At 39.1% G+C, this 22022-nt stretch overlaps 1 protein-coding gene and 1 pseudogene across 10 annotated transcripts in view; one reads left to right on the forward strand and one right to left on the reverse strand.

Moving 5' to 3' along the window:
- PRDM2 (PR/SET domain 2) overlaps positions 1 to 22022 on the reverse strand; it is a 207843-nt gene that overhangs the window by 116220 nt on the left and 69601 nt on the right. For 5 of the 10 annotated variants that reach the window (XM_043991794.1, XM_043991791.1, XM_043991795.1 and 2 more), the window contains one exon: positions 13262 to 13388. The exons of 2 other annotated variants lie outside the window; for them this stretch is intronic. In XM_043991794.1, coding sequence (XP_043847729.1) covers positions 13262 to 13388 — 127 coding nt within the window. Of the gene's footprint in view, positions 1 to 10918; positions 11025 to 12785; positions 12850 to 13261; positions 13389 to 22022 lie in introns of those variants that run through there. 3 more of the 10 variants (XM_043991800.1, XM_043991797.1, XM_043991796.1) reach the window with 3 other exon arrangements.
- Positions 18248 to 18705, forward strand: LOC122746298 (annotated as a pseudogene).

The following is a 22022-nucleotide window of genomic DNA, read 5'->3' on the forward strand; positions in this document are numbered from 1 at the left end:
TAATAAAATGGCACACAACTGAAAAGCAGGCTGGTCTTGCCTATATGTTAAAAAGCAGCTGTTTAAAAAAAAAAAAAACTCATTGGACCCAGTAAGTCTTTATTGAACAGCTGAGCTGGAAGGTCACCCTACTAAAAAGCTTTCAAAATGAAAAGTTCTTATTCTCTGTTTTAGCGATTAAAGGTTGTAAACATATTATTTTTCAAAACACACATATGTACATACATAAATCCTCTTTTTTCTATACCAAAAGATGAGGAAATAAAAACACCCATTAAATAAAATTTCACACCTCATTAAGAAATTCCAAAGACCTGAAACACAAGACAGGTCAGGACAGGTTCCTTCTAACTTGGTTTTTTCTTCTCTGTAACAGATAAAAGCTTGGGGGGGGGGGGGGGGGAGAAGAGTTGTCATCCTAAAAGAGATGATGCTACACTAAACAAGGTCAAAATGATTTATGTGGTTGGGAGAATAGTAAAAAAGGCAATGGCTCTACTTCTAGCTCCCAACAAAACCCAAACCTATTTTATGGGGAAGAATAGTCCTTACTGACACAAGGAAACAGACAATGAATAAGTCTATGTAGATAAGACTGGACGATAAAAACACTGTATCTGGAGTCTATAAGACCATATTTAAAAAAACTAAAAAACAAACAAACAAAAAACAAACAGTTCAGCCAGTTACTACTCTCATATTGGGCTAGAATTCATTTGCCTACTCTGGGCCTCAGATTCCTTAGGTAAAAGGGGGGGGGGGGGGTGTTAGATTACAGAGCTAGATGAAAGGAACCTCAGATTGCCATCTAGTTCAGCCTTCTCACTTCACAAATGAGGAAACTGAGGGCTAGAGAGATTAAATTATTTATCCGAGGCAGCTAGGTGGCACAGTGGATAGAGCACCAGCCCTGTATTCAGGAGGACCTGAGTTCAAATCTTGCCTCGGACACTTAACACTTACTAGCTGTGTGACCCTGGGCAAGTCACTTAACCCCAATTGCCTCACTTTTAAAAAAAATTATTTATCCAAGGTCACACAAGTAGTAACTGATCTTTAAGGTTATTTCTAGCTGTAAATCTAATGATCTTACGAATTTAACAAAATCACAACCACTACCACACTCTCCCCTAACAGATGTTTTCATTTTTAGCCTGGAAAGATCTTAAAAATAATTTTTGAAATTTTAAGTGTTTTTTGTTGCTTAGCATATTTTACATTAAAACATGGGATGCACAGTGTCCAACTAACACAAAAGAGCCTGATTTTGTTTTTTTCCATCTTGCAGCTATTTTGCTCTACAAGGAGACTAGAGATCTGCTGCAGATAAGAAAACTCAACATAATGATGATTTACCACTAGTTCAAGAAACTAAGTGAAACCAGAACTGCACAATTTCCAATTTCTCTCTGCAACCTGCATTGCAGGGGAGTGTATACACTTCCACACAAAAGCATAAAGGGCAGATTTTTCATGAGCCTTCAGAATAGGAAAGTATTAAATCAAAACCCAATAATATAAGAATACTTTAAAAAGATAAGCAGCAGCAAAAAAATAGAAATGTATCAGTTTGTCTTTGAATGTAGCATGGACTACTCATCTTCAAAGTCTGTGTGTGTGTGTGTGTGTGTGTGTGTGTTCTAAAATACTGAAGAAACAAAATTTAATGTACTCTGAAAGATACCTTCACAAATCTCAGGGCTTCAATTAGTCACAGCCTTCTTATTTAGATTTAAAAGTAGCTATTATCTTTACTGACAGGTAGAGAAAGCAATGAGAACTTAACGTGGGCAACAGGGATCAAAGAATAAGATTTAAAGTGCCATCATTTCTAACAGGAGGCATTATGACACGGTATAAAATGCAGACCAACCATGTAAAATCTGAGAATTTATTTTGACTATACATGCACATACCAGATTTATCAAGTAAAGGCAGAAAATGTAGTTTCATTGTCATCAAATGAAGGTAGGTAGGAGTTGATGAGGAAAAGCCTTTCTAAACCAACACATGCTGTCCTCAAACTGCAAAAAGAGGGCTTCCACAGAATGTCTGATTAGGAAAATACATGCATGCATACAGTGTGTGTTTATATTTATTTATACACACATATAAACACATACATATGTAAACCTTGTTAATGGCAAGGCCGTATGTAAAACAACCCTTTGTAAATAGTAGTCTCTGTTACTTCCCACCTGGGGGACCCTGTGCCAGTTACTTCCTCTTCCTGGGTATTTCCTCCTTTCTAAAAGAGGCCTGGGCTGAAACTCTATAGTTTCTTCTAGCTCTGAGCACAAATGAATCTATAAACTTAAGCAACTCGCTGATCCAAAAGAAACCAGCTCTCAAAGCAAACTGAGATAACAAGACTCGAATGAGATTCCAGGCTAATTATTGGCATCAGTCTAGCCAAGATTATGTCAATGAAGTTTGGGTAGGAAGGAACTTGCTCAGAGAGTGACAGTTACTGTTGTGATTCCAACTAAAGGAACTGCAATGGGGTTGGGGCAGAGGATTGAGAATAGAGATAGAATGGTGATATTCCACATAAACTGTCATCAATTATAATAACTGTGGCTAAGATTATATAACAATTAGTTCTCCCATGTGGGTTAATAAAGAAATTATATTATACTCTAAATATTATCACAGAATTTAAAACTGGAAAGGACTTTAATGGCCATCTAATCCAATATACACAAACAATGCCACACATATTTAAATAGATGTAATTTCCCCAGCTACCCATTCAAACTTGAACCTAAAGAAAGATGTAGAAAAAATAATACATTTGTGACTTTGGTTAATTTTAACAATTATTGTGGCTCTCATCTACAGAATTATAGAATTTCAGAGTTGGAAAAAAGTTTGGTGATCAATAAGCGACTCTCATGAAATGGCAGTTAGCAGGCAGGGCCAAGAAATGAACAAGGTCTTCTGACTCTTCACCTCAATGCCTTATCTTTCTCATAACTTAAAACCTTAAAATCCTACTATTTCTCCTGTTCCTCCTATTCCTCCTGCATGCAAACTGCCACCTAGAGACCAGGAAGGCTTGATTGAGAGCTTTAAAAAAATATTCTTTTTTTTTTTTTCCAGGGCAATGAGGGTTAAGTGACTTGCCCAGGGTCACACAGCTAGTAAGTGTCAAGCATCTAAGGCCAGATTTGAACTCAGGTCCTCCTGAATCCAGGGCTGGTGCTTTATCCACTGCACCACCTAGCTGCCCCACGCTTTAAAAAAATAAAAACAAAAACATGAAGTCATACCAGAAAAACAAAAAAACATTTTCAATTAAACAATTAAGTTGATTTTAAAAAAAACTACTAAAAACACTCCAATTTCATAGGTTGCTGAAGATTGCTGGAGTAGTTAAAAAAAAACAACTAACTGAAATGAAGCACACTATCCACCTACTGAAGAGAGGTGATAGATTCAAAACACAGAATATACATATACATTTGTGGACATAGTGTGGGAATTTGTTTCATATGACTGTATAATTGTTGAGGGCTTTCTTTTTTGTTGTTGTTTAATGGGAAAGGGGAAGAGAAAAATGCTTTGCTAAATTAATCATTAAAAAAATTTAACTTCTAGGGGGCATCTAGGTGGCGCAGTAGATAAAGCACTGGCCCTGGATTCAGGAGGACCTTAAGTTGAAATCCGGCCTCAGACACTTGACACTTACTGGCTGTGTGACCCTGGGCAAGTCACTTAACCCTCATTGCTCAGCCCCCCCCCCCCAACAAAAACAACTTTTAGAGATCCTAGGGCATGAAGAGAATGAGCAAATCGTGTGTGACAAAAGAGAGATGAGATGAATGGCTATACTGGTACCCTCAAAATAGTAAAAGAACCCCAGCAACCTTGGTGAATCCCTTAGAGACCTAGCACACAAGCAGGGATGTAAAAGAATCACAGAGGATGAGAAGGCAGGGATTTACTATGGCCAGTGTTAGGAAAGGTGAGTGTGAGCACTCATACTAATAAAACTATAGACTCGTAAATTGCCAAAAGTAATCATTAAGGGCTGCTAGGTGGCACAGTGGATAGAGCATGTAGCCTGAAATGAGGAAGATCTTCCAGAGTTCAAATCTGACCTCAGACACTTAACTAGGTAAGTGACACTGGGCAAGTTACTTAATTCTGCATTTAGTTTCTTCATTTGTAAAATGACCTGGAGATATAACTGAAAATGACTCAACAGCAGCTAGGAGTTAAACACTTTAAAACTGTTGTTAAATTTAAGACTTTTTATTACCAAAGACATAATGACTTACTTCACTGCAATTGTGAATGGTGGTGCACCTTTGTTTACTTTCTAAAAACTAAATGTCCCCTTTTTGGAAAGAAAGCCCTGAAATAAGTTGTTTTCCATACTTGCATATCTTACTGTCAGTTTGGAGGGGTCTGGTAAATCTTCAGGTAGACTTTAATTTATAAGCACACAGTTCTTAAACTCTACATAACAAAATAATCAGGTCAAATACTACATGTTTAAAATGTTTCAAGTGACAGCAAAACCTGGGGTTTTTAATTAAACAATCACAAACACAATTTAAATATCTGCAAATCACTTTGCCACTTTAAATTGATCCAAACAGCACTTCTGTGAAGCAGGATCAAAGACATTAAGTTTTTGTTCTTGTAGAGTAGAATTAAAGATCAATAGGCCTTGATTTATACTGTTGAGAATGAGCAAAAAAGGAATTATTTTCATTAAAATTTGTACCGAGGTCTAAAAACCAGACCACAACAGGAGCAGACAGAACCTAGCATGACAATGTGCTGGATTTTTTGTAAAGACATCATACAGAGTAGTCCAAGAGGCAAAAATAAAGATAGAGACCCAAACAATGGACAGGACTGAACAAAGTCTACTCATGCCTAACCTTTAAAGGATTTCAGGCCAGGCAATGAACTTTGCAGTCACACTCTGAGAGTAACAACCCTCGTTAGCATCTTGACATCAAGCTATATGAAAATATACTCTCTACATTAATTTCACATTTATAACAATTATAATATATCTGCATAGGTAGCTAGTGCCAATTCCAAGCAAGCCCAGGGGACTGGCCTCCAAGTGTGGGGTTTCTTGTGGTGCCAGAGTGACTAGCCTGGTCATTACATGGAACTCCTTCTAGGCCCATCTCCTGGCACTTGGCCAATCTGCCTTTCTGCATGGGCCGTGTGGCCTGAAATAGTCAGGGAAGGTCAGCAGGAGCCAGCTCAACTACAGTTCAGCTGTTCTCTCCATCTATTAAATGTTGTTATTTAACTTTAAATAGAACCGCCCTTGCCACCATCATCACTGCTGTTTGTAGAAGAGGAAAACTGACTTCTTTGCTCTGCTTAAACAGGTATAATAAGGTGAGGTGGAGATTTTCATACGGTTATAAACATAGTAGGAAAGGGGATAAAGAAGAAAAAGGATGAGAAGACAAAACAAGTCATGAAGAGAAAGAAATTAAAATGACAGGCAATTAAAATCTTCAATGGGTGACAGAAATCTCACATGAAATTATTTCTAATCCAGTATAACAGGAAAATCAGGTTTAACAATTTAATTATCTAAATTAAGATCAAAGGATTTAAAAATGAAAGGGACCTAGGACCTAATCCAACTTCCAAATTTTACAGATAAAGAAATCAAGGAAGGAAGGGTGGGAGAAAAATTTGGAAATCATAATCTTACAAAAATGAACGTTGAAAACTCTTTCCATGTAATTTGAAAAAAATAAGATTTTAAAAATACCATTAAAAGAAATCAAGGTGAATTGACTTGCCCACCATCACACAGCTAGTGAGGAGCAAAAAATTAGAATACCGAATCACAAATTCTTGATCATAGCACAATATCAATTAACACAAGAAATTATCTAGGTGAAAGATGACAAGTCTTCTCTCAAGGTTCTAAATCTAAAACTTCGTTATCAAAAAGGGATTGATGCAACTAAGTTCTTTCAACATATTTTCTATAGGGCACAATCAGTCCAATGAACAGTAAGTTATAAATTACATTTATATAGTATTTTAAGGCTTGCAAAATGCTTCCCTCAAAAAATCCTGGGAGGTAGATTGTGCAACTATCATTATCCCCATTTTACAAGGGAGGAAACTGAGGCTCCAAGAGGTTAATTGACTGACATAAGTAGCTAATAAGAAAGGCTCTGAAGACTGGTGTCCTAACTCCAAATCTAACACTCTTTCCCCATAATGCTAAAATGCCTCCCTAGGAAGAAAAACTATTCAAAGAATAGTCTCTCTCAAAATGTTTTTTTATAGAGTCTCTAAAAATGGTTCCCCAACCATCCCATAATGCAGTGTAATCTTCTGCCTCAGCTTTACTCAGCGCGCCCCCCACGCCCCCACACACACACTTGCTGAATTCTTACCAATCCTTTTAAGTCCAATTCCAATACCTCTTACTAAAAGAATCCCCTAGTCTTCCCTGTCAGCAAAAACTTTGTTCCACATAAGAAATGTAGCACTTTGTAAATCTCTAGTGAACTTTAGTACTATTTTGTCATTTCCTCCACTCTAGTATATGAAGTACACTTATAATAGACTATAAGTTTCAAGAGGTCAAGACCATAAGCTATCCAAATTTTATTTCCCCAAATGTCCAGAATAGTACTAAACACACAAAAGTCACATGCTTACTAAAAGCAATTATTCAATTAAGACATTAAGTGTCTAATTTATAGATAAAGTAAATACAAATGCTTTGTAAATATAGAGGGGCAGGGGTGCAGAGAAGAAAGGAAAAAAGTATTAATTAATAACTTGCTGTATTGTTTGCCACACTTCCAATACCCTCTCCTCTACTTATTAAAATCCTACACATCCTTCAAAACAAAAACAAAAATCTATCTCCTACATGAAACTTTCCCTGAACACTCAGGCTTCAAAGTAATCTCTCCCTCCCTCCTCTTTAAGTTGATAAATGCCCTGCTCAAACCACATTTATCCACTTACTTCCATGTATTGTTAATTATCTTTTCACACTTAAGTCTTAGCTCCCTAATTAAAGGGCAGGAACTCTTGTTTTCTACATTTTTTTTTTTTAATGTTAACATCCCAGTCTGACACCTTGGAAAATCAGGTGTTTTTCTCAAGTTTCCTCCTTATGTGATGAAGCTTTTGAAAAAAATGTAATGGATTTTTTCCCTAAAATATATTACATATTCTCTTTCCTTTTTAAACTGTGAACAGCATTTAATTTTTCCTGGAAGGTCCTGGGTTATCATTCAGAATTAGATCACTGATTAGTCTGAAGATCACTGATTAGAAGACACCTATGGAGCAAATGATAATGGTGACTACTAACATGTCCTGAGCCCTTTAAACTTGATTCAAAGTTCTCTTCCCAATTCTGGAATCAGTGCCACAAGTCTTATTGGCCCATCTGTCAGCCAAGGTCCAGTGCAGAAGGGCTGAAAGACTTGGCCATGTCCTAGAGCTAGCAAGTAATATTGACCTCTGCGTCAGCTTTAAGTCTCTGTCTGGCCCTTTGCACTGCTCCATGCCGATGCTGTTGTTCAGTCCTGTCCAACTCTTCATGACCCTGTGAACCATACTGTGCATGGGGTTTTCTTGGCAAAGATACTAGATTGGTTTGCCATTTCCTTCTCTAGTGGGTTATGGCAAGCAGAGGTTAAGTAACTTGCCCAGGGTCACACAACTATTAAGTATCTGAGGCTGGATTTGAACTCAGGTCCTCTCAACTCCAGGCCCATCACTCTCTCCACTGAGTCATCTAGCTATCTCCTCCATGCTACATACTCACCAAAGGCGGCAAGTTATTTTCCCGATATATGCCAGACGACTACACTTTTTGAATTCTAGATTTGGGAGGATGTATAGCCTATCTCTTTCCTGTCAGTTGCCACTTAATACCAGAGTGATGTCACTGTAATCATATCTGATCATTTTGAAATACCTTCCTTTGGCAACCTATGCCCAAAATTTGTTGCTTTTTTTTTTCTAATATGACATGATTAATCAATCAAATTTTGTTAAAATTATGTCTAAAAACCTAAGAGATTTAGAGCACAGGCCTGTGAGGTTCCCCTGTGAGTAAAGTAAATAAACTTTAGGATATATTCTTTGTAATACCATCTTTGGTTGTTATGAAGCCTTTTTCTCATTTCCTGTTTCTCAGTCCATGTTCTAGCTAAGGCTGCTAGCTAAACTGATGTTGGGCTAAGTGAAATGTTACTGTGTGCAAACATTTCGTAACCTCCATATAACTGAACAAGTCCCACAGAGTGAGAGACAGGTAAGGATCACTTCATTGTGTGTCTGCTGTCTTGTTAGATTTCAACTCCACAGAACAAGATGCCCCTCCCAAAGTTAAAACTCACCACCACTCTGCTTAACTCAAGCTGTATTTGACACCACCCTCCCTCAGCCTCCTCTCCTCTCTGATTGGAGCGCACAGTACCAAACTCCTCCCAAAGCCTTCCTTTAGAGAGGGCAGAAAGTGGACTCTCAAACTCACTCCACTTTGCACCTGCTGCTCTGCCTGCTTTCAACCCCATAGAACAAAATGCCCCCAGGCTGGGTACTCCTTGGTGTCCCTTTGGTGTATCAACTCACCCTTTAATTTTTAAGCTCAGAGGGCAGTAACTGCCTATTCTTTGTATACCCAGAGCTTAGCACAGTGCCTGGCACATAGTAGATGCTAAATAAATGTTGATTGGACTGAATCAATGGATCACAGACCTAGAGCTAAAAGGAATCTCAAAGGCCATCTAGTCTCCCTGCCTTATTTCACAGATGAAAAAAAATGAGATGGGGGGGAGGGGGGGGGGTCTAGCTCAAGTCCACACAGGAAGGTGCTGCAGGGAGAATGCCAAATGCTTCCTTAGTGGTCTGCATTGTTGTTTTGTTCCTGGACAACCAAGCTAAGAAGATCACCATAAAGGATTCAATGGACCATAGTCTTCCTGTGGTTCAAACCAAAGTTAATGGTCTATATATCACCAAACACTAAGCTGTCTCAGTAAGAAATCAATGTGTGAGTTGAGGAGATGAGACCTCCAGCACCCAAATTTATCATCATCAGTCAATTTAAGGGACACCTTTACGTGTGTTGTTACATTTGTCCTTCATTATTGAAAAAGACCATGACATGGCGACAATGTCATGACTTGCAGTGAATTGCATTTAAGTGAGGGAGGGCTATGCAAGGTCACCAACCTCATTCCCTCCTCCAGAGCCATCTGGGTCCAGTGGTCAGATATAGATCAGGACAACCAGAGATTGACCCTGGATGTTTGAGACAATTGGGGTTAAGTGAGTTGACCAAGGTCATACAGCTGGTAAGCATCAAGTGTCCAAAAGTGAATTTGAACTCAGGTCCTCCTGAATCTAGAGCCAGTGCTCTACCCTTGTATTTTAAATCCAAAAGATACAATGAAAGTTACATTATCTTCAAAGTTAAGACTCCAAAGACTATCTGCTACATACTTATAGTATTTCTTTAGATCAAAGCAAAATTCTTCATATTTGCTGGTCAGAAGAATGAAGTATTGAACAATTCTTTTTCCCCCCTTTTTCCCCCCAGGGCAATCAATGGGGGTTAAGTGACTTGCCCAGGGTCACAAAGCTAGTAAGTGTCAAGTATCTGAGGCCACATTTGAACTCAGGTCCTCCTGAATCCAAGGCTAGTGCTTTATCCACTGTGCCACCTAGCTGCTCCCAGAAGAATGAAGTATTAATTGTCCACTCTAAATCTGCATCACTCAGAACATCCATTCTATTCTAGTCTACAAGAGGTTGGTGAATTCTGAAAGATATCATGTTCACTACACAGCTATACATACAGTAACTCACAAAAAGAAACCTTAACAAGTGACATTTACATGTATATACACACACATATATGTGGTATGTATTGCAGGTGTATTATAAATATACACACACACATATACACATACATATACATAACACACATACACATCACTTAATGGTTTACATTACTATATCTGAGCCTTTCAATAATTCTAAGAGGTAAGCAGTGCAAATATTAGCAGCTTCAATTTACAGATGACGTGAGACCTGGGGAAGTTTCAAAGCTTGACCATAGTCATAGGTATAAATGCCAACGGTAGGATTCAAACCCAGGTTTTCTTGACTTAGTCCAGCACTACACTCACTATGCCAGGAGTTACATGGCCTTTTCTCTTCCTCACCTAACATAACAAGAGTTAGATTAATTGCATGAGTCTACTGCATACCTTCAACGTTTGTCCTTCCCGTCCAACTGTCCACCAGGATAATTGGGCAATCTGCCAGATGCTTTGCTATATCATGCATACTACTCCCCACCCTCATGTTGCCTTTTTCTCTGGGAACAATAATCAAATCAATACTACCTCTGCTACTGGAAAGAGCATAACAATTTACTGCTCTATGGGATCCACACAGAAAGCCCATAACTGCCTAGACCAAAATTCCTTTCCCTACGTTGCCCTAGGAGAATGTAGGTTCCGAAAGGGAAGAACTGTTTCCCTGCTTTTTGGTATTCTCAGGGTCCAAAAGAGTGCCAGGCATACAGCAAATACTCCATGGATGACTGCTGACTGATTACCCAGGAGGGAAACTGAAGTTACTTCATTTAGCTGGCATCACTGTGGGAAAGGCTTTTATCTAAATGTCTAAGTTTATACACAAATTCTATGTAGGATTTCATATGGTCACTTGTATTTTTTTTAATCTGCAACTAAATCTTTGGTATTTAAAAATTAGTTTCCAAATAATTCTTAATTCAAAGAAGATGAGGAGTCACCACATGTCAAACTTCTAGTTTTAAATGACAAGCAGGACTTTTTACGCATTCAGCCCTAATTAGACACCTATCTTGGGAATGAATTTCAAGTAAGTTCTTCAACCAAGATATAGTACTCACTGGTTGTATGATGAACTTGCTGCAGTTACTATAATAATCATTATCAAACCATGGGATATCCAGCAATGTGTTAACTAAATCCAAAGTTGTCCCAAAATCTCCACAGCTGTAAAAAAATGCAAAATAGATGACCAGACTGTACCATAGCTTTCCTAGATAGAACTACAGTCTTAAATAATAGCAGTAACAAATACAATATACAAACTATCAGACCTCATTCTTCATAGCAAATGTTTCCAACTCAATTTATTAAACAATAAATTAAGTAACAGTAAATAATAGCACAGAAAAGATGAAAGAGGTGTTATATTAATGAGTGGAAAAGCCTCAAGGAAGCTTGTATGAATCAATCTGAATTTGCCTTTAGTGACTGAGCATAGACACCCAGCACCCAGACAGCAACTTACTTGGAAAAACTAGAGTGTTCAATCTAAGTAATGGCCATTTCATGTAGGAATAAGATTAACTTAAATCATTATGAAGTTATAAAAAAATTAAGCATTAATTCAAGAACGGCAAAACAAATCAAAATACTTTAAAAGAACAAGAATTTGGGCAACGTTTTAGTCCTTAACAAGTCCTTCCAAGTGAAAAACAAAATATGTGAAATTACTCCCAGAGGTCATAGCCCTGATTCTGATGAATGACATACATATCAAATTTTATTAGGCAAAAAAATGTTATTTAGAAATGGGCTGGCCTTTTCATAGTCTCGGATAAAATGTTTGTGCCTTCTTTACACTGTGGGGAAAAATGGTAAAAACCATGCAATTAAAAATTAAAATTTAATTTTAATTTAAAAGTTCTAATTTAATTTAAAAATTAAAAATTAAAATGGACTCGTAGTAAAAATGTTTAATGTGTACTCAATATGACATCCCTGAATAATTCATATTTAGGGATATCTGATGTACAGGATGTTATTACTAAAGGCTATATAATTACTGAATTATAGCTAAAGCTGGCCAACAAATGTGACATTTATTTTTACATAAAATATCCAAGTTTATATATGATATGTGAATCATGCATAGATATGTGTATGTATATTCAACCTCTGTGATGGTTCCCCAAATTCACATTAATATTCCAAATAAAAAGCTTCAGCAATGTAGCAAGTGGGTCATCAAGGTGAAACATCCAATCAAAAAACTGTCCAAAGCAGAAATGAAATGGAGGGGAGGGGAAAAAGAGGGGGCAGGTAGAAGAGGACACCCCATAACCTTTAACTTCTATTTCAAAATGTCATATCCAATAATTCTATTCTGTCACATTTTAAAGAAAATTATAAAGGACATTTTCACCATCAGAGATAGTAAGTGACATTACTGCTGGGATAAGGTCCTCACAGCCTACCTTAGAGCTCGTTACTAATTTTGTATATATATATATTTTCCCCCCTACCCTCCCCACAAAAATAAATAAATGCCAGCTCAACCATATGTACACCGGAGAAGCACTGCTATAACTACCAAGTTGATTTTTTTTAAACTGCAATTATAGAATTCTTTGAAAAGATTCAGTTCTTCATCACTTTAACACGATTTACAAAAAATTAATCCCTAAGTCCGGTTTTACCAACAGTAGAATTGCGTTTGCCACTCTCAGCTGGCTTACTGCCTTTCACCTTAAAACCAAAAAGAAACGCCTAGAGAACCTTGCCCTGAAGTAATACTTCTAAAACCACTAAAATCTGCAAAACTGAAAATGTCACTCTCTAGCACATTTCATTTCGTGCGCTGATAATATGAATTCTAAAAATACACTTCAAACACCATGACTTTTAAAACATTCTTTCCCCCTCCAAAGTTCAAACTCTTTTCAATGGCATGGTACCACGGCCAACCCCCAGCTATTTTCTTCTCACCAAGCGGCAGCTGATTTCTCCACCGTCTATTTTCGCAGTAACAAGTTAAAAAGCAACAGAATTCGTGCAGGATTCCAGCCCGGCTCGGAGAGGCTCGGAGTCGGTGCGGCGCTGGCTCGGCAGCCTATGATTCAGCAGAGGCGCCGCGGTCCCTTTAAGTCAGAAGTGCTGAGCCCGGCGGCCGAGCGGGCGGACCGAGGAGCCCGCAAAGGTCACCCGGCTTGGGGAGGGCGGCCCTGCCGCGGGGGCCCAGCCGGCGCCGGGGAAAAGTTTCTAACTCGGGCGATCCCCCTCCCGCCCCAAAGCGGGCCGGCCCGCGGGGTCTGCGGCCGTTCCCCGGGGCTGGGGCCGGCGGGACGAGGATCGGGACGGGGATCGGGGCAGGCCCCGGGGGTGAGGGGAGCAGGCCCCGGGAGGAGGAGAAGGAAGACGAGGAGGAGGAGGCGGCGGCGGCGGCGGCGGCGGGCGGCCCCTACCTTTCTTGGCTTTCGGCGAGCTCCGCTTGCTCCGGGTATTGGCTCTCTCTTCCTCTATAGCAGCTGCTATCTCCGGGTTGTCTTCCCCATTGTACCACACTAGCAGCTCCTCGCCCGGCTCAATTGGCTGCAGGGAGAACAGAGAGCCAGGCCACACCAATCAGGACGAGGGTTGTTAGCGAGGGGGGGGGCCAGCCCGGGCTCCGGGCCAGAGGGCGTGGAGCTGGCGCTGGCGATTACAAACAGCTGGACGCGGCTCTCGCCACAGATTTCCTAACTCACTCACTCACTCACTCACTGACTAACCAAACAGGAAGAACCCTTTAACCCGCGGCGGCGGCGGCGCGGCAGCCGAGCCTGGGCGGGCTAGAGCGGCCGTGCCGCCGCCCCTGCCGCTCCGAGCTGCGCGCCCCTCTGCGGGCAGGAGGACCGACGCCCCGGGCTCGGCTCCAAGGAGCGAGACCCGCCCCTGGGGAGGGAGGTCCGCGGGCCTGGCCTAACTTTAGGGGCTGATCTAGGGAGGACGGAGATCGCCCGCTTTGAAAAAGCACACAAATTCATGGATCCAAGTCCCCAGCGAAACAGTAAATCAAACAAAGTATAGCCAGGAGAATATCTGCCATTGGGAGGGAACCCAGCCGAACAGAAAAAGGGTCTCACTCAAGGAAGAAACCAGACCTACCACTCTTTTTAAAAAAAAAAATTTTTCTCAATATTTCTTCCTACATGTTAGTGTAAAGTCCAATTGGTTAAGAATACGGGTTCAACCTGAAGGATCCCAAAGGATATTGAAAATTAAATAAACTTAAAAGGCAACAACATATAGGGCTTATTTTATATGCAGGCATATAAACACATACACAGATATATAACTTAGGCAATAACACATACACTTAAAAATCAAAAGTATGATATTACAAAAACGTATTTACTATTCCAAAATGTCCGAAAAGAAAACTTAGGAAATTCAACTTGATAATATTGCATATTCAAGAAAAGATTAAAAGGAAGAGAGCAAAGACAAAAGCAAAGAAGCATGCTTAAGAGAATGCCAACTAAGTAGGATATAAAGACAAAAGTATATGCATCATTCCATTTATCAATGCACTACTATTTATAACATATAGCCATACCAAAAAAAAAAAAGACAGACATTATAGTTTTATTAACATGGCATTTCAATACTGTTAGTGAACCACTCGGTAACTTTATTTTAATGTTTTGCTCCTATCTACCATATCATCAAGATTATAACTTAATTTATGGTAGGAATAGCTTACCTGTAACTATTAAAATAGTAATTACATATACACATCTTAACATTTTTAAAAGGTCAGTATGAGAGGAAAATTTTGAATTTTGAAAAAATATCACATACATACTGATTAGATGGAGAATCTGATCCTATTTTTTTTTCTTTGTTTAGTGAGGCAATTGGGGTTAAGTGACTTGCCCAAGGTCACACAGCTAGTAAGTGTTAAGTGTCTGAGGCCAGATTTGAACTCAGGTACTCCTGACTCCAGGGCCAGTGCTCTATCCACTGTGCCACCTAGCTGCCCCTGATCCTATTTTACAAGGAAAAAATATTGCAAATGACTAAAATTCCTTTACTCCCTACTGTTTCTTCTCCCCCCCCCAAAAAAAACCCCACCACCACCTCACCCCAAAAGACAGGTAAAACCAAACTATTTTATTTCACAATCTTTGCACCAATGTAAAATTTCTCCCATGTGGTAATCTATTATTTCTTGTTTGGAACCAATTAAATTTAGACCAAGAAACTCAAATGAATCCTTAGATTTCATCAATATAGCTGGTGTTTTAAAAGTTGCTTTTTAACTTTCATGGGAAACTGAATCATGTTTATCAACTAATCTGTTTCCCATAACTAGTACACTATAGACACAAGCATTTCTTACCCATAAGCTGCTCCATGGCAATATAACTTCAAAATACTCGTCTTCTTGTTTGTTGTATAAGGAATACTGTACAGTAATTGGGGATATGGAAAAAAAAATCTTAAAAAAGTATATGCAAGGGGCGGCTAGGTGGAGCAGTGGATAAAGCACCAGCCCTGGATTCAGGAGTACCTCAGTTCAAATCTGGTCTCAGACACTTGACACTTACTAGCTGTGTGACCCTGGGCAAGTCACTTAACCCCAATTGCCTCACTAAAAATTTAAAAAAAAAAAGTATATGCAAAGTAAGATAAACATCTGGATAGCCTAGGTGCAAAATGGGAAGTAAAGGTTAGGGGAAGTTATTTTCCTTTCTCAAAACTCAAAGACAATCTCCAATTTTTAGTGGTGGCACAAATGGCAAGCAATTTCTACATTCTTAGTATTCTATTCCAAAAGAAGGTACTTGAGGGTTGAGAGACATGCTTTTGTCTTTAGATTCTCAGTCCTAACATTTAGGAAGTGCTTAATAAATGCTTATGGACTGAAAAGAGTGGTAATGGGAAGAACACTACATTTGGAATCGACTTGTAGACAGCCTGATAGAAGTCTGAAATTGGGAGCCAAAAGGCTTGGGTTCAAATCCCTGGGTAGCCACTAAGTGATCTTAAACTATTACCTTAATCCTTTAGGCTTTAACTTTCTTATCAATAGATTATTATGTCATAATAAAGAAGTCATCTACACAAAATCTGAGTTGGAGGGAACCTAAAAGGTCATCTAGTCCAAAGCTTCTTAAACTGTGGGTCTCAACTCCATATGGAGTTGGGTAACTGAATGTGGGGACGGTGGAAAAATTTGGCACCAGTAATAGGTTATATATATACCTATCCCCTATGTCCCACCTCTGCCAATTCCCCCATTTCCACTTCCTTCCCCAGATCCTGGTATAGCATTATATTGAGGCCCTTCACCAACCGAGGTGCCCTCCTCTGGAAATTATTCAATTTATCATTATCCTTCCTTAAATGTAATACCCAGAAATGAATGAAATACTTCAAGAGTGGTCTGACCACTGCAGAATGATCATTTCCACCATTTTAGACACAACACATCTCTTAATATAGCCTGGTAACACAATAGTTTTATTGTTTAGGCTACCAAATCACACTTTTGACTCATATTGACATTGTTGGTGAATAAAACTCCCATAATTTTCATATGAACTACTATGGTTCTTTAGTGTGTTGCAGCAGCAAGAGCAAAAGATTTCTAATTAGAGGACATTAGCTGAACCTGGGTTCAAATCTCATTTCTTTCACTTAATGCCTCTGAGAATTTGGGCAAATCACTTAATTTCGTTGGGCCTATTTCCTCACCTATAAAATGACAGGGTTGGGCAAGACAGAGTCCATGATCTCTTTTAAGCACTTTATAAATTTTATCTTATTTGATCTTCTCAACAACCCTAGGTAGTAAGTACTATTATCATCCCATCTTACAGTTGAGGAAACTGAGGAAAATAGGTTAAATGAGTTGATCAAGCTTACTGACTGATAATTATTAAGTACCTGAGATGGGATTACACCTCTTCCTGACTCCAGGTCCAACTCACTATCTAGAGGTATCAAACTCAATGCCTGCAAAACTCTCCAGTGAAGCCCAACCAGGCTAAAATGTACTTGGGAAATGTTTAACAAAATAAATAAAAATACATGACTAATTTGTGGTCTTCTAAGCCAATATGCAGCCTGCAGGGATGTTTCTAGTTGTGTCTGACACTACTGCTCTAATCCACCCTGACACCTACCTGCTTCCAATCTCTTTTATCTCTAAAGCTACTACCTAAATTCATAGTTGTCATAAAAAGCAAATGAAATATGTAATGTGCTTTGAAAACTTTAAAATGTGCCGTTATTAGTGTTTTTATCCCCACCCCACCCCTCAAGGCCCTGTATCCAGCACCATCCTCTTCTCTAATCCAATCTCTACTGATCTTTCTAAGGCACAGATCTGATCATCTCACACACATTCAATAAACTCCAGCGGCTCCCTATTACTGTCTGGCTTTTAAAGCCCTTCATGAGCTCCACCCCGCCCCCACTTTCTAGTCATCTTACTCCTTCCTCTCCTCTATGCTCTCGGTGTTCCAGCAGTGACATCAGTCTCCTCCAACTCTAGACTCCAGGCATTTTTACTGGATGCCCCCCATGCCTGGCTCTTCCTCCTTCCTCCTCCTCAATTCCTGGTTTCCCTGACTTAAAGTCAAACTTTCTGTAAGAAGCCTTTCCTGTCCTCCTGAATCACATCTTCCCTCTGTTGATTCTTTCCAGTTTATCTTGTTTGTACACATTTCTTTGCTTGTTGTCTTCCTCATTAGACTAAGATCTCCCTGAAAGCAGGGGTTGTTTTTTGCCTTTGTATCTTCAGCCTCTGGCACACAGTAGGTGCTTAATCAGTGCTTACTGACTTGACATTTCCCCTATTGCTTGTAAAGCTAGATTTCTGAACCCAAGAATAAGACAACCTTTATCCCTATTCAATTTCACCTTAGTAGACTCAACCCAAATTAAGACCTTTCTAAATCCCAATTGTCATCGATTCTGTTCGCTGATCCCTCCAATTTTGTGTTATCTGCAAATATGAAATCTATGCCTTCATACAAATCACTGATAAGCATACTAGTCAAGAATAAACCAGTCATAGATCCCTGAGGCACTCCACTCGAGACCTTTTTTTTTTTTTTAATTTTTTTTATCTGGTCATCCCACTAGTTGTAAATCCATGGCTGTGCTGGTTTAGATAATACTGCTCCATCCTACCCACAAGTATAGGATGCAATTTTGTCAATAGCTTTGCTAAAAATTTAAGGAAAGGGGCCAGCACCGGGCCTGGATTCAGGAGTACCTGAGTTCAAATCTGACCTCAGACACTTAACACTTACTAGCTGTGTGACCCTGGGCAAGTCACTTAACCCCCATTGCCCTGCCAAAACCAAAAAAAAAAAAAAAATTTAAGGAAAGGCCTTCCTCAGGAGGCAGAAGTAGCTCCTTAGCCTCTTCTCTTCCACAGTGGCTCTGAGGTCGAAATGAAGTTCAATCCTTTTGTGACATCTGACCGGAGCAAGAACCAAAAGAGGCATTTCAATACCCCTTCCCCTTATGTCTTCTCCTCTTTTGAAGGAGCTGAGGCAGAAGTACAATGTCCACTCCTGATGAAGTCCAGGTACTTTGAGGATACTACAAAGGCCAGAAGATTGGCAAGGTAGTCCAGGTTTACAGAAAGAAGTATGTGATCTACATTGAGCGTGTGCATCAGGAGAAGGCTAATGGCACAATTGTCCATGTGGGCATTCATCCCAGCAAGGTAGTTATCACAAAGCTAAAACTGGACAAAGATCGCAAAAAAGATGCTTGAATGGAAAGCCAAGTCTCACCAAGTAGGAAAGGAAAAGGGCAAATATAAGGAAGAAACGATTGAGAAAATGCAAGAGTAAAAATTACATGGCTGTAATTAAATTGCTAGAATGGACCAAAAAAAAAAAAATTAAGGAAAGTTGGTAGTCAACACCCTCCTTGCCCCTAAGAAAGGATCCAAAAAAGGAAATAAGGTTAGCCTGGCAAGATCTGCTCCTAATGGAGATAATCTGGCCTTTGTGATCATTCCTTCCTCTTCTAGATATCTGCCAACTGTCCCTTTTATAATACATTGTCCAGTTTTGCCAAGGAAGCCCAAGCTCACTGTCCTATAGCTGGCAGATCCCTGACTGATTTTTGTAGAAGGGACTTCTTTCCCTTCTCCCATATTGTGACGTGTCTTCATTTTCCAATTTTTTCCCCAGAAATCAAAGACAGCAATTTACCAATTACATTTTTTTTTTTTTTAGTGAGGCAATTGGGGTTAAGTGACTTGCCCAGGGGTCACACAGCTAGTAAGTGTGTGTTAAGTGTCTGAGGCCAGATTTGAACTCAGGTACTCCTGACTCCAAGGCCGGTGCTCTATCCACTGCGCCACCTAGCTGCCCCTACCAATTACATTTAACAGTACTGTGCTTTGAAACATAGTAGATGTAGTTTATTGGAGTCAAATGATTTAAACTTAGCAAGGACAGCGAGATACTCTCATTTATTTGGGATTTCAAATCCCTAGGCCATTTCTGTTCTGTCCAAATTAGTATAAAGATAGATCATTTCATTCTCTTTGATAAAAAACACAAAAGCAAAAGAACAGTTGAGTAGTTCTGCCTTCTCACCACAATTCATGATCCTTTTTTCATCGATGCCAATAAATAGTACTATACTTTCTTTGATTTTTCTCACTTAACAGATAAGGAAGGAACCTAAGAGGCAAACTGACTTGACCAAGATTACAAAGATAACAAGCAGCATGTTTAGGGTTCAAATTCACATCCATGGGCTCTAAATCCATTATTTTTTCCAAGATTCTTTCAGCTCTAATGTTTATTGATTGTAGGTTCAACACCTACATGTCACATATATTCAAGCTGAGTTTGGATTTCTTCATCTGTAAAATGAAGACAATACTGCTTATATTACTTCTCCCAAAGAGTTATTTTAAGGCAAGTACTTTGTGAATTAAAATGGCATAAAAATATTACTGGGGAAGCTAGTAGCGCAGTTGATAGAGCACTGGCGCTGGATTCAGGAGGACCTGAGTTCGAATCTGAACTCAGACACTTAACATTTACTAGCTGTGTGACCCTGGGCAAGTCACTTGCCCCACCCAAAAAAAAAAGAAATATTACTAACTGCTGTTCTCAAGGAAAAGAGTTTCCTTTTAGGGCTCTGTTATGCTACAAACTTCTGGAAACACTAAAATGCCATACACTGTGCTTACAGTTCTGTTGATACAGAATATACAATTTCTGTATTTTGGAATGAGAATTTTTGTTTCCTAAAATACCAACCTCACACTACAACTTTATACAAAAACTTTGATAATGTTTTTTTAATCTGAAACCTTCTAATGTAAAATTTCAAGATGTTTAAGGTAAAGATGCACAAAGGCCAACCTGATTAACTCAGGACATTGTACAATTTCTTCCTATATAATGGGAAGCTACTCTTGAAAGAAGTGTGGATGGACTATTTAACCAGCAGAGGGAGCGCGTGTGCGCGCGCGCGCGCGCACACACACACACACACACACACACACACACACACACCAGTAAGATCACAGATCTATCAAAGTATAAACAATTATACAAGTAACAGCACTTTAAGGTAGACTAAAGAAAACCTACATCTGAACGCAGTAACACCAGTGTATCTTCTATTCCAAAGCCTTTATCTGTACCTCCTTAGCACTATGGCACAGTGAATATAATGAAAAATCATGTAGCAACATATAACAAGTGAGAAATTCAGAAAAATATGGGAAGATCTATAGGAAGTTATCCAGACAGAAATAAGCAGAACCTAGAGAACAATACATATGGTGACTCCAACAATGTAAATGAAAAAATACCTAAAATGAAACTGAACTCTAATAAAAAATCCAACTAAGTGCTGGAAAAGAGAGAATAAAACATGTTTCCTCCCTCATGACAAGAAGTGAGAAACGTCCAGGAGAAAATATCATACACCAAGGCAGAGACCGTCATTGCATTGAATGTTTCTGTTTGTTTTTCTGAAAAGAAGAGACAGAGACAAAGGCAGAGATCTAGAAGGAACTGGACGTGTGAGATGACCAATGTAACAAAGGGCATCAATAAAACATAATTTTAAAAATTAAATTAAAAGCCTTAAAAACATGACAAAACAAATTCTAAACTGGCTAAAAATAGGGTAGGGAACCCCCACCCCAATTCAAGAACATTTAATACTGACAGCAAGGAAATATGCAGTTATAACATAAGGAACAGATTGGTGCCACTTTCTTGCGGAATAATCTGAGAATATAAACTAGGAGTGAAAAATGGATCATGCCCTTTGACACAGTGATCTCATTTACAGGGCCTACAGCTTAAATATAACATGAAAAAGACGTAAAGGACATCTTTTTGTCTATAAAAAGTTACTCTGTGCAAGCAAAAGCTGGTAGCAACCAAAACAGTCAATACTTGAGAATGTCTGAAGAAAAAACACCTGTTGTAGACAGTATGGTGATATTAAAAGGCTCCCCTGGTGTAGAGGGGATGCTAAGACTGTGAAAGCCCAGGCTGTAAGGCACAGCTTGGGCAGCCTCTCCCAGGATGGCAAGTCTACCTCTATGCATGCTTCATAAGGATTTTCTAAGTACAGAGAGGCACAGTCACAAAATATTTACAGAAGCACTTTTCATGGTGGCAAAAAAAGTGGAAACAAGTGGCAGCAAATCAAGTGAGAAATGATTAACAAGCATGTGGTTTATGACTTGAATGGAATATAATTACACCATAGGAAGCTACAAGTATCAGGAATTCCGATAAATGCAATTACTTCTATGAACTGACACAGCACAAAGTATGAAGAATCAATATATACATGGACTACAACATTAACAAAAAGAGCACTAAAAGGCAGTGGCATGTTGAAGGTAGCCTGATAACCAACCAGGCTAGAGAACTGATGAAACACACTTCCTCCCTCCTTTTGGGATAGAAGTAGAACACAATGGATGTGGAATGTGGCACAGTCAGAGAAGGTTACCCTTGGCTGATTTTCCTGCAATGTTTTTTGTTATAAAGGAAGGTTTCCATGGGGGAATCAAAACGGGACAAGAGGAATGAAATAAGAGGGAAAAGGGATGGGGTTCAAGGAAGAAAGGACTCATTTAAAAGAAAATGCTGGTGTGAAACAAAAACGAACAATAAATTTTTTATTTTAATCAGACTTTTTAAAATTTATGGATCTTTGTACACT

The sequence above is a fragment of the Dromiciops gliroides genome, chromosome 3 (assembly GCF_019393635.1).
Source record: "Dromiciops gliroides isolate mDroGli1 chromosome 3, mDroGli1.pri, whole genome shotgun sequence".
NCBI classification, from domain to species: domain Eukaryota; kingdom Metazoa; phylum Chordata; class Mammalia; order Microbiotheria; family Microbiotheriidae; genus Dromiciops; species Dromiciops gliroides.